This window comes from Bombus flavifrons, chromosome 12, assembly GCF_040668555.2.
Source record: "Bombus flavifrons isolate JBK064 chromosome 12, iyBomFlav1_principal, whole genome shotgun sequence".
In the NCBI taxonomy this organism is placed as follows: Eukaryota; Metazoa; Arthropoda; class Insecta; order Hymenoptera; family Apidae; genus Bombus; species Bombus flavifrons.
In genome coordinates, this window is record NC_138453.1 from 8375388 (window position 1) to 8387022 (window position 11635).

An 11635-nucleotide genomic window follows, 5' to 3' on the forward strand; every position below is an offset into this window, starting at 1 on the left:
AATCAAAACCATTACCTTTAGTAATTCACTCAGAGTATCCGTTCTCACTTCATTGTTCTCTATAATGAACTAAAAAAGTTATAAAAACATATAACGTTCTAAATTGGAAAATGTTAGAAGACAGGTAATTGGTACCAAAGTTTAATCATTGCTATTGGTCGAAATATTCGCGGGGATCCTGCCTAAAAACATAGGCGCAGAAAGTAATTATTTCAATTATCTCAATTTAATTTTTGTTTTAATTATTTCAATTTAAAAATAGACATTAATAAAGACTTAATAAAAATTGTATCAAACGTTGTAAGAAAAGTTTAAATTATACGGATTAAACTTTGATAATGTTCCGGAACTTTTTATCATTTTAAGAAACATTGCAATTTTCTCGCTAAAATTTCAAGTCTTTTTAAGAATTATTTATTATAAATTTATTTTAAGAATTTGAGTTCTTATTAATATCCAATAATTGAAAACGTTATCATACGATATGTATCGTACTATTTTTTTAGACTATTATATTTTAATTTTGTTACATTATATAGATCCCCTTATGATAGGGAATCATTGTTTTAAATTTCGATTGTATCAAATCCACTGATATTTCAAATATTTTTAAGTACCTGCCAAAGTATTTTAATTTATGTCTTGAATAAAGTGCACTGCAAAATTTAGCTAAACAGTAATTATCAGAACATTATATCAAAATATGTCATTAATCTTGATTTGTAATCATTTTTCATTACAATAGATCCAATAATTTGGTAATGTATATATAGTTTACATAAGATTATAAATAGGTGCACACATATACAATCTTTCTTTCCTTCATTACTTACAAAGAGTTGTATGGTATTTGGCGCGAGATTCTAATATCTCTTATTTAATAAATTGTTTGTCTCAATAAAGTTGATATTGAAAAAAATTTATGCAAACATTCAATTAGCATGCATAAATGACATTCTTACAATAAATAAATTATGTCCAATTTATCTCATGTACAACGTGTTAGAGTACTGTACAAAGTAATTTTAAGGTTACATCGTGGTTTACCAGCTGAAATTCAAGCTATAGGAACTAGTTATGTTCAAGATGAGTTCAGAAGACATAAAAATTGTGATGAAGCTACAGCAGCTATATTTTTAAAGGAATGGACAGTGAGTAATATTAAAAATTTTAGTCAAATACTTCTCTAACATAATTATATAGGTTATCTTTTACCCTCTATTGTAATGACACAAGTACAATAAATATGAATTAAATTGATATTTTGTCTTTAATAGCTAAAAATTATGTTGACTAACATGAATAATGAAATTACTTTATTTCGCAGGAGTATGCTATAATGCTTACTAAACAACTTGGACTAAAAGGGCCTCATACAGCTAAGCCTCTAGGTAAAAATTTAAAAAAAGAAGATTTAGACAAATTTAGGAATGAACAAATGTACCAGTTGTACGAGCTAATGATTGCAGCTACTGGTAAAACTAATAATGATGGAAAAGACAAATAGTTTATTATCGCTACAATGTCAAAGCACTTCATATTTTATAGTTTTTGAGATATGTAATATTACATATCATAGTGTATTATCAATGTAATTGTAATTTACTCAGATCATTGTTTATGTACATAAGTAATCTATAAAAATTTAGGCTTGAACAAGATGCCTTACAATAATACACATTAACACTAGTGTCTAATAAACTTGTACATAAAGTATATTAAATATTAGTGTACTGTAGCATATTTAATGTTGTAAAAAATATAAAATATTACAATAAAGAAATTACAGAGTGCAGAAAAAAGAAAACAATGTTTAACAGTTTAATTACATTACAAAGCTTTACAATATATAGAAAAATACAATATATATTAAAAAAGATGATGTTATTCATTTGATGATTCATTTATTTTGTTACTGAAGATTATCTTCTTTAGATCGTATATATATACAGATATAGTCAATTAGGTTATAAGTTATAAATACATCTTGTGGGATCACATAACCTTGTAAATTTTTTTTTATTAAAAAATTTCATAAATTACAAACATTAACATAAAATCAAAGTTAATTAATAAAAAAATGAAAGCGTGGAAAGATTCTGCTAGCTTAATATTAGCTGCACGTCAAACACAAAGATATATTCGCCCGTCTTCTACAAAGGTAAGTTTGATTAAAGTATTTATAATTAAATGTTGCTTTGATCATTATTCTTATTATTGTAGCAAAAAAAAAAAAAAAAAAAAATAATAAAACATAACCAAGCTTAAGGTTATGAATATAATATCGATAATCGAATCGTATTTTATACACCGAAATCGTTCTTTGATTTATATTTTTTGTCAGAAAAGTAGCTATTAAATACTACATTCAAAGTTTTGATAATAATATCTAGTTTCAGTATAATTACAATCTACTATGTCTAAAACGTCATCGAAATGCGAAGTTCATGCCAAGTACATATGTATTTCCTGGAGGAGTAATAGATCCATCCGATGCTGATTTAAAATGGCACAATATTTATTCCGCCTTCGGATTTGATGCCAATAGTTTTAAATCTTTGAGTCCAAATGCTCCAAACCGTCCTCAAATTTTCAAATTTAAACCGAATGAATTACCAAGAGAAGTTTCATTACGAATTACTGCAATTCGTGAGACTTTCGAAGAATCTGGTATACTTCTTTGCAAGCAATCACGAGAAGAGATGACTGATCTTGGTTGGGCGCAACACATAAAAAGTAATTTGTTTGATAATGTTTCTATCACAAAAATAAAATCTGTTTCGTTAAAGTAAATAAATAAATGACAATTTTCTCTTTTCTCCTTTTTTATTTCTCGTCTCTTTTTAGTTTCTGAAAGTGAATTATATAATTGGCAAACAAGGGTACACAACGATGCCAGAGAATTTTATACATTGTGCAAGGATTTTAACTGTTATCCAGATCTATGGTCTCTTTATGAATGGAGTAATTGGTTAACACCAACTTGTTTTATTGGACGACGTTATGACACTGCATTTTATTTGGCTTGTATTGCAACTATGCCTCAAACCATTTATGAGATTACAGAAATGGAAGATTTGAAAGTAAGATTGTTGTGATAATCGAATATCATACATCAGTATAATATAATATAGTATGACATATATATAATATTGCTTTTGAAATTTAGTGGGACATGCCCGGGAATTTTTTATTTTCATCTCCTGATGCTGCATTTCCCCCTCCTCAACAGTACGAAATTGCAAGAATAGCAAAGTTCGAAAGCATACATAATTTACTAGATTTCGCAGTCGATCGTGGTAAAATGGGGGTGCTCTTAAATTTACCAGTATGTAAAAGAACTTGAAAAAACTCATTCTAATACTTAAGAAATGATTTTAAAATAATACATATGTATATTATTAGATACTGGTAGAATTACAAGATGGAAAAGTACACGTTTTACCAGGTGACTCGATGTATCCAAATAAAGTCAATTTACTTGACAAACAAATAATTGATAGAACCGATATCACCATCTCTGAATTTCGAGACATATCTCCCATAAAAAATAGAATGGAATTTTTCAATCTGCAAGTGAAAGAGCTTTATGTTCAAAATTTTGATAGCGCCGATGGCCATTTAGCTCCCCTTCAATTAAAAAATGTTTCTATTGCAGTGGCACGTAAGAATTCTAAACTATAATACATGTATTTAACAATGTACAGTCCTCTTTTAATAGACATTCTTACTGGATGCTAGACTGTAACTAAGAATCACATTTTTCTATATCAAAATACTGACGATTGTATATTAATTTTTAATAAATATATATTGATATTTTTCATAATTTTCTACGTCTAAACACATATTAAAATTTTTTAATGAACACAATATTCTTTTTTATGCATTACCTTCCCTATTGAACAGTTTCGATTGAAAAATAGCGGGAAAAAAGCGCGGGAAAGATAGTGCTATAGTAATGGCTGCTTAAGTGCCTTAACGTTAAATTGATCGTATGCAACGAGTAAAGTATCGTCAAATAGGTACGTGTTTACCTATCAGTAATTTTATTAATTGTAATTATTATATAAAATTTCTACTATACAAATTATTTAAATAATCCGTTTAAAGCAATAAATTTATAAATGTATTTGATATGACAGGTAGAGTGGATATATTTATTTTTAAAAAATGGAATATACTAAAAGAAAACGATATGCAATTAAAGTGAAAAGTAATGATCTTGAGGATATCTATCCTCATGATCTACAAATGTATGATTTTCCTCCAAGAGGTGAAGTACTACTTACAGAATTTGAACAATTAGCTAAAGAAAGATTAAGACGTAAGTATTATGGAATGTCATGATTAATTTACTATTTAATAATTGTTTCTTTGTATATTTATAAAATTTAAGAGTCGTGTATCAAAATAGTTCCAACTGTACATAATTACATGTAATTATTTATAGTTTTATTACACATTGAAAACAATGCAAATAGAACAGATTTTAAGACATTAGAAGAACGTAAACAAAATCTAAACACAGCTTTAACTAAAGATGGACTTAAATATTATGCACATCTTTTGTATGCAAAGGGATGCAAAACACCGACAGAAACAGATTTACAGTATAGAAGAAAGGATCATATATCACATTTTATATTGAGACTATCACATTGTTTTGAGCCAGATAACCAAACATGGTTTATTAATCAAGAAGTAGAGTTTTTTAAATTAAGATTCAACTCATTAGATAAAGAAGGAGTAGAAAAGTTACTTAGTATGCATAAAATTGATTGCCAGCAAGTAAGAAATAAAATCAGTAAAATAAAATATAAGTTGATTATTCCTAGTTTTATGATTGTTATCTTTAATGTTATTTTTCTAAGATTACATTGGAAGAAAAAGATGAACTTAGGGAAGAACTTGGTTCATCCACCGCAAAAGTAAAAAATGTTGATATGACAGAGTTTTATAAAGTGCCCTTTCAAAAAGTCACTGATTTAATTAGATCACGCAGGGTTTATCTGAATCAAGGAGTAGCATTTATACCACAAACTGACTTAGTATCTTTGTTTGTTTCTTGTTTTAGGAAAAATTTAGTTGATGGTATGCCAGTAAGTTTCCTTTATTATGTTAATTAACCAAATGCTGTTTAATGTGTGATTAATTCGATTCTGTTTTCAACATTAGGATGCAAGAATGTCTGTTGGACGTATGTATGGTGATGAAAGAATAGCCTCGTGTCTCAAATCTGTACATAATGTTTCTGAAAGGACAACTGTTCTTTGGACTAGTGCAGCTACACCTATAGATAAGTTGGATGAGGTAATTAATTTATTTCTCATAATCTTACATTTGTATAATATTACATAATTTTCAGTTATCAAAAACTTCGTATCCTTTGTGTATGAGAGTATTACACGAAGCACTTAGAACTCACCACCACCTAAAAAACAGTGGGCGTATTCAGTATGGTTTATTTATAAAAGGTATAGGAGTAACACTGGAAGATGCTTTATCCTTCTGGAAAACCGAATTCACAAAGAAAATTGACTCAGGAAAATTTGATAAAGAATATGCCTATACTATACGGCATACTTATGGTAAAGAGGGTAAACAAACAAATTACACTCCTCTTGGGTGTACAAAAATTATATCTTCTGCTGTAAGCGCTGGAGAATATCATGGTTGTCCATTTAAACACATGGATCAAGGATCGTTGAGACAAAAATTATTTAATTATGGTGTAACTGCAGCAAGTAAGAATATTGTTCTTTTACTTATAAATTGTAAGGAATGAAACCTACAATCTTGTATACTTCAGGTATTAATGAAATAACAGACCTTGCCAAAGAACAAAATTACTTTGGTGCTTGTACAGCATATTTTGAATTTATACATGATCGTTTACCAGATAAACCTATTAATCATCCAAATGTATATTTCATGGAAAGTCGTACCATATTGTCTAAGGATAACGCAGCAGGTGCAATAGTATTTCATATTAGGGAGATATATAGGAATTATGTTAACAAATAAACTTATTTTTATTTTGTATGCAGAACCTGAAAACAAAGAAAGACTCTCACAAAGTGGGAGACACAATATTGGTAGTCCTGGAATTGGTACTCCCCGAAACATCGACAGAAATGTTAGTACACCTTTAAGAAGTGCAATGACACCTTCGAGAAGTATAGATAAAGGTTCCACACCATCGAGAAGAATGGCAAGAATGAACTCGACCCCGACTAGAGCTGCTAGACCAACCCCAAAAAGGATCGAAAATCATCTCAATGATGATGATATCGCTCAATTAATGAGTGAAGACATGTGAAGTATAAAAATATATTTGCTAAACTTTGTATCGTGTTTTTGTTGTAAAATAAATAATATTTTTATACCTTGGCTAATTTATATCAATTATTTCCTAAATGATTTTATATTATACATAACTGTTGACCTCCTTTAATGATCTTTTGTTTGACATATTTCTTTTCACATCGCGAATCATTGATTCTACGAGTTTTTCCAGGTTGTATTTATGTCGCCAACCCCAGTCCCGACGCGCCTCACTGTCATCAAAAACTTGAGGCCAGCTTTCAGCTAAAATTTGAACAGTATATTATCTTTATACATATCGATATTAATATATGTATTGTGTGTTATAGACCAACCAATATATTGTCTTGCGTCCGGCTTATACGAAATCTGTAAATCAGGTACGTGCTTTTTAAGTTCATTAAATAATTCTTCAGGTGTGAAACTCATGGCAGTAACATTGTATACTCTTCTTTGTAATTGTTCGCTTGGAGCGTTTAAAAACTGAAAAAGTGCTGATAAGCAATCCTCAATATAAATCATTGGTAATCTGGTATAAGGTTCTAAATAGCATTCGTATTTTTTAGCAAATAATCCTTCATGAAAAACTGCAACTGCGTAGTCTGCAAAAAAAGATGTATATACAATATCGTACAATTATTAATTACCTACAGAATATTACTTTTTATTACAAATTATGGTTTTATTTATCATGTGATTTTACTGTTTTAAGATTTACGCTTCAGGAGACAAGGGAAACACAAGAAGCGATCTCACGGTTCATGATCAAGAGACGCTCAACAATTTACTAATACCATTGTCCTTAAAAACCAATGAATTGCGCTATTATGTTGTTATTCTAATCATGATGCTCCATTTCTTGATACAGGAAAATATTGTTATGATACAATTTTATTCTTTATAAATAAAAAATAATAAACAATGCAGGAGAGAGAATAAAGAGTAAAAAATGAATAAAATATGATAAAAAGTACACCTGTGGTACCACCACCTGGTGGGTCACTGCTAATGACTCCCGGAAATCGAAGACAGCGGAAGTCAAGCCCGAATCTGTGATGATAATATTCACCTAATAACTCAGCATGGACTTTGCTAACACCATAAATTGTTCGTGGACGCTGAATAGTTACATTTGGAGTAGGATTCCGTGGTGAATCTGGTCCAAAGGCTCCGATTGTTGATGGAATGAATATTCTTAGTTTATACTGCTTTGCCAATTCAATCACATTGTGCATTCCTAAGATGAAACATTAATTTTCTATAGAACTTTCCCTTAATCTATAAGTATAGTTTAGAGATTTTTTCGGTTTAAGTTTTTACGTTTCGAATAACAATTCTACTTGTCTCATTGCACGAAGATTTTTTTCAAAGATATCTAAGAAAGCTACTTTCTCTCATTTACTTTCTTTTATGACTACGTTAACAATATAATTATTATCACAATGACAGATTCCCTTGGTGCGACATTCCATTTCATCGAAATATTGTCTATCTTATCATAAAACTTGAAACATTATGTTACCTTCTATATTGACTCTCACTGCTAGAGGAACATTCTGCTCGCCTACAGCGCTGAGAAGAGCGCTAAAATGAATTAGCCAATCGATTCTGTAATTGACCACAATTTTTTGAAGCCCTTTAAAATCGAGAATATCAGCAAAAATGAACGGTCCGTTGGATAAATTTTCTTCTGTCGGTTTAATTATGTCAGATAATATCACGTTTTCGCTTCCATAATTTTTACGAAGTAGTTTCGCACACTCAGTACCCAGTTGCCCGAGACCACCTTATAAAAATATAAATATATCGTAAATGTCGAGTAGATTTTAATTGATAACGATTAATGTACAGGAAAACACGTTTTTTTTTTTGTTCTTTTTAATAAGTAAAAAGCGAATATTCTATTTTTGTGTAAATGTAAAGTCGTGACTGTCTATTTTTTAACAATTAAATAATTTGCTTGCTTTTATTCCTCAGATTTTCAAATAAGTTAAGTTACGTGTATACATATGTGTACCTTTTGCTTGGAGCATTGGCGTGAAAATTGTGTGATGTATAACAAGGCCAACTGGTTTTAAAAGCCCTAACTGGTTTCGTAAAACGTACTCACCTGTAATAAGAATTCTTGGTGATCTTTCGGTAGTATACGATCTATTGATCTCAGTTTTTCTAATTTCTCGCGACGAACAATTGTTTGTAATGTGATAATGTCTCAAAGTATTTCTTGCGAACCACTGAGAAGTTTTTGAGAAATTCTTGCACCACATATCTCGAGATTCGAAAGAAAAATTTTAGTGACGGAAGAAGCGATGGTTCTTTTTATCGAAAGAAAATTACTTCTATATGTTTTGTCGATTACAGCAGAGTCATATGAACTCAAAAAGGAAAATAGCTCGAGGAAAAAACTTTTATCCGCACAAAAAGACGTGATTCTCAAAGAACCATGGAAAATTGGGAACCTTTCTCGACTCGATCACGATAAGCAAGTGCCACAGGCACGCATAATCACGCAATATTATAGAGAAACCAGTTGTAACACGGATTAGTTCTTTAACTTGTGTTGGTGCATCAATAAGTACAGAACTCTCTGATCAATGATAAATCTAGCCGAATAAGACGCCTGTTCGTCTCTGTAATCCACTATTAATTTTACAGAAATTTATCGATTGTTAATAGAAATTAAGTATTACTATGTATTCTTTAACTATATGTTTCCAATACTTGAAAATTGTATCTTTCAGGCAGACGTACATACCAAAAGCAATCCACTTTTTTACGTATTCAACTATTCAGATACCAGTCCTGGATGAATGGTAATCGCATACCGATTATCTAGAGACGAATGGAAATTTTCTGCAATATTACATATTTCGAATCTAACTAATGCATGTTTCCTGCATTTTAAAAAAAAAGTGAATAAGAAAAGACGGAACTCGTGTCATCTGGACTGGAACATATTTAGCTGCACGTTCCTAGGAAAATCATGAAAATCGTGATTCTTGTCGATTTAAGTCGAAGAATTGTCGAACATCATGGTAAATAGAATTTATTTACAGTAAGAGAATAAAATCAAGTAGTACGAAAATATTAATTTCTTTCAAACTTCAATTTTACTCGATCTTTGCAATGCTTATGAAATATCCTCTATAATTGTAAATTAATTGTAGCGTCTTGAAAATCTTTTGACATGCTCGAAGTGCAAAAACATTTAAAAACGGGTGATCCTAAATCTGAAATTTGTCAAATTTGGTACGTATGGTAAAGATTTGGTGGAAAGGGAAGAATTTCCTGGAAGCGTGCCTTCACGGTGGTTGGACACGGCACTTCGCAATTCTCTTTTCGTCTCGCTCGCCATCACCCACGCCACAGTCATCTTCTCCCCTCGACTTTGTGCATCAGCACGCTTTGCACAAAACTTCTTCGTGTAGTTAGCCCGTATCTGTTCGTAACGAGCGCACCGACGCTCTAGCTTTTCGAAACAACGCCAAAATACGCGACGTGTTATTTTTTTATTTGTGAACAAACAGTGCTGTTTAATCTCTTGCTCAAGATAGTACCGTTTTATGGAAACCATCGAAATCCCAAGAGGAAGAGAACGTTCCCATCCCCAGAAATAAGTCGAGACTTTTGGCGAGTTAAACGGAGTCAAAAGGTAGGAATGATCGAACAGACGGAAGGGTTGGATAGTTTCACTTTTTCAGATCGTCACGTCAAAGAATAATTTCGTCGTGGATAGTAACGAATACATATATATATGGAATAACACTGTTCTTATTATTCAACGTTGTTTCAATTCGCTTGCAACCAATTTTAAAGTCGCATAATTCCATGTAGTTACACTTGGTGCGGTTTAAAGAGAAACAGAGCCAAGGAAGGAAACGAAAGAAGCGTAGCTATATCACTTTCACTAGTATCACATGCGATCGCTATGATTCGATCGTAGTTATAGACGATAATGATTGCAATAGAAGAGGTGCTGCACCTGTATCGATTGTACACATTGTAATTTACCACTAGTAGACCACACAACGAAGGATTATGTCAACTGTTTGCAGAATCAGCTCGAGTCACGCGAAGACCCGTTTTGTCAGGGAATGTCCATAGAAAAGACTCGCTTGTTTAGTATCAAGTCGAATTCAATAGTTTAATTTGAAAGTTCACTGAACGATGAAAAGCGATTTCCTAACAATCAGGTAGTCTAGTTTGGAGCAATGCAAATGCAATCACGCTAGTGTAACGGCCTGTATACCTCAATTCTGATTTGCTCCCTTAAATTTTCAACGAAGTACGCGGTATAAATCGGCCTTTTTAACTGACACATGGATCTTTAATTAAACCTTTCTTTATTAATGATCACCGTGATATCGACATTCTTTATGTCTGACTGCTTTTCCAGGTCGTCCGATTGTTCCTACTTACGGAAGGCGCATTATGAAACACACGTGGTCACCCGTGACACTATCCTCGAAGAACACCTTTGTTTTCATTCTATCAGATAGAGTAAAAAGACTTTCCTCTTCCGTATCGATTCCCTTAAGTCAGTGCTTTACTTCAATGCTCCATTCTTTAAGTCGTTCGACGACACGATAAGACGTCGAAGTATATTTAAGCATCGTTCGTGACATATGCTTCGCATTTTGAAACACTATGCTGTTTGTTGCGTTTACGACAAACATTTTAATTTGGTCGCGAGAGATATAATATAGCTATGTCGTGTAATTTTGTGGCGATGGTAATTATTGCGGGGAAAGATTGTCCTAGCGGTCTTTAGCTTTGCTTACGGTACGAAGCATTAATTTTGTCGTCTACGACCGTGACGTGTAGACAGCATGTATACACATATATCTATCGTGCGTCCTTTGGTTTACGCATAGAAAATACCGTGACATCCAAGGGCGGTTTAACACTCGATGATCACGACCAGTTTTACAAAGAAACGAACGCGTGTTATGCTTTTACAATTTAAAAAGAAGGAAAAATTGTTGGTTGCGCGTTAGAGATTAAATCATTTTTTCAGAAGATGTGGGACTGGTATTTAAGGTCGTAGACCAAGATCCAAATGCGCTATGGTTAATCTACCGTGGGGTGGAAACCTCTTTATAACTGGCTGGTTCCTGACACTGTTCTGTATCAGTGTCAGTGCTCAGTTAGGTTCAGAGTACGGATGTCCTACTCAGGAGAGGATTCTACCTTGCAGATGTTCTACTCGTGACATGGAGATCCAAATATGGCAAGTGTCGTACTTCAAATATGGGAAAAGACCAGTCGGATGAAATTTATTCCTTATATGTCAATAGGTGCAGCCATA

General features: G+C 31.9%; 4 protein-coding genes across 6 annotated transcripts; 3 read left to right on the plus strand and 1 right to left on the minus strand.

The window, feature by feature from the left end:
- The first annotated feature begins 814 nt into the window (after positions 1-814).
- Sdhaf3 (Succinate dehydrogenase assembly factor 3) lies at positions 815-1741 on the plus strand. The gene is made up of 2 exons (XM_069124250.1): positions 815-1151; positions 1328-1741. The coding sequence occupies exons 1-2, from the start codon at positions 975-977 to the stop codon at positions 1505-1507; spliced, it is 357 nt and encodes a 118-aa protein (XP_068980351.1). The 5' UTR covers positions 815-974; the 3' UTR covers positions 1508-1741.
- Positions 1742-1940: 199 nt separating this feature from the next.
- LOC138185375 (acyl-coenzyme A diphosphatase NUDT19) lies at positions 1941-3829 on the plus strand. Of its 2 annotated transcripts, none has more exons than XM_069124245.1 (5): positions 1941-2161; positions 2400-2736; positions 2848-3083; positions 3170-3328; positions 3406-3829. In XM_069124245.1, exons 1-5 carry the CDS (start codon positions 2081-2083, stop codon positions 3682-3684), a joined length of 1092 nt encoding a protein of 363 aa, XP_068980346.1. In that variant the 5' UTR covers positions 1941-2080; the 3' UTR covers positions 3685-3829. The 2 variants fall into 2 exon arrangements, with proteins under 2 accessions (XP_068980346.1, XP_068980345.1); XM_069124244.1 differs by having other exon boundaries at positions 1948-2161; positions 2394-2736.
- Positions 3830-3897: 68 nt separating this feature from the next.
- On the plus strand, positions 3898-6389 carry LOC138185373 (DNA primase large subunit). The gene is made up of 8 exons (XM_069124240.1): positions 3898-4025; positions 4146-4327; positions 4454-4791; positions 4875-5102; positions 5179-5313; positions 5369-5747; positions 5813-5974; positions 6051-6389. Exons 2-8 carry the CDS (start codon positions 4174-4176, stop codon positions 6320-6322), a joined length of 1668 nt encoding a protein of 555 aa, XP_068980341.1. The 5' UTR covers positions 3898-4025; positions 4146-4173; the 3' UTR covers positions 6323-6389.
- On the minus strand, positions 6320-11597 carry Tdh (L-threonine dehydrogenase). Of its 2 annotated transcripts, none has more exons than XM_069124243.1 (5): positions 8438-11597; positions 7850-8113; positions 7397-7564; positions 6663-6929; positions 6320-6591 (listed from the first exon to the last, which is right to left on the minus strand). In XM_069124243.1, exons 1-5 carry the CDS (start codon positions 8592-8594, stop codon positions 6431-6433), a joined length of 1017 nt encoding a protein of 338 aa, XP_068980344.1. In that variant the 5' UTR covers positions 8595-11597; the 3' UTR covers positions 6320-6430. The 2 variants fall into 2 exon arrangements, with proteins under 2 accessions (XP_068980344.1, XP_068980342.1); XM_069124241.1 differs by having other exon boundaries at positions 7304-7564.
- Positions 11598-11635: the final 38 nt, after the last annotated feature.

What these genes read in the sequence shown, in the direction of transcription:
- Sdhaf3 (XM_069124250.1), top strand. Translation starts at nt 975, where the DNA reads ATGTCCAATTTATCTCATGTACAACGTGTTAGAGTACTGTACAAAGTA. An exon ending in TATTTTTAAAGGAATGGACA is followed by an intron (nt 1,152 to 1,327) that starts GTGAGTAATATT and finishes TTTATTTCGCAG; the next exon opens with GAGTATGCTATAATGCTTAC.
- LOC138185375 (XM_069124244.1), top strand. Translation starts at nt 2,081, where the DNA reads ATGAAAGCGTGGAAAGATTCTGCTAGCTTAATATTAGCTGCACGTCAA. An exon ending in TTCGCCCGTCTTCTACAAAG is followed by an intron (nt 2,162 to 2,393) that starts GTAAGTTTGATT and finishes AATAATATCTAG; the next exon opens with TTTCAGTATAATTACAATCT. An exon ending in GGGTGCTCTTAAATTTACCA is followed by an intron (nt 3,329 to 3,405) that starts GTATGTAAAAGA and finishes GTATATTATTAG; the next exon opens with ATACTGGTAGAATTACAAGA.
- LOC138185373 (XM_069124240.1), top strand. Translation starts at nt 4,174, where the DNA reads ATGGAATATACTAAAAGAAAACGATATGCAATTAAAGTGAAAAGTAAT. An exon ending in ATTTAGTTGATGGTATGCCA is followed by an intron (nt 5,103 to 5,178) that starts GTAAGTTTCCTT and finishes TTTCAACATTAG; the next exon opens with GATGCAAGAATGTCTGTTGG. An exon ending in CTATAGATAAGTTGGATGAG is followed by an intron (nt 5,314 to 5,368) that starts GTAATTAATTTA and finishes CATAATTTTCAG; the next exon opens with TTATCAAAAACTTCGTATCC.
- Tdh (XM_069124241.1), bottom strand. Translation starts at nt 8,594, where the DNA reads ATGTGGTGCAAGAATTTCTCAAAAACTTCTCAGTGGTTCGCAAGAAAT. An exon ending in ACCAAGAATTCTTATTACAG is followed by an intron (nt 8,114 to 8,437) that starts GTGAGTACGTTT and finishes TATTTTTATAAG; the next exon opens with GTGGTCTCGGGCAACTGGGT. An exon ending in ACCAGGTGGTGGTACCACAG is followed by an intron (nt 6,930 to 7,303) that starts GTGTACTTTTTA and finishes CTTTTTTTGCAG; the next exon opens with ACTACGCAGTTGCAGTTTTT.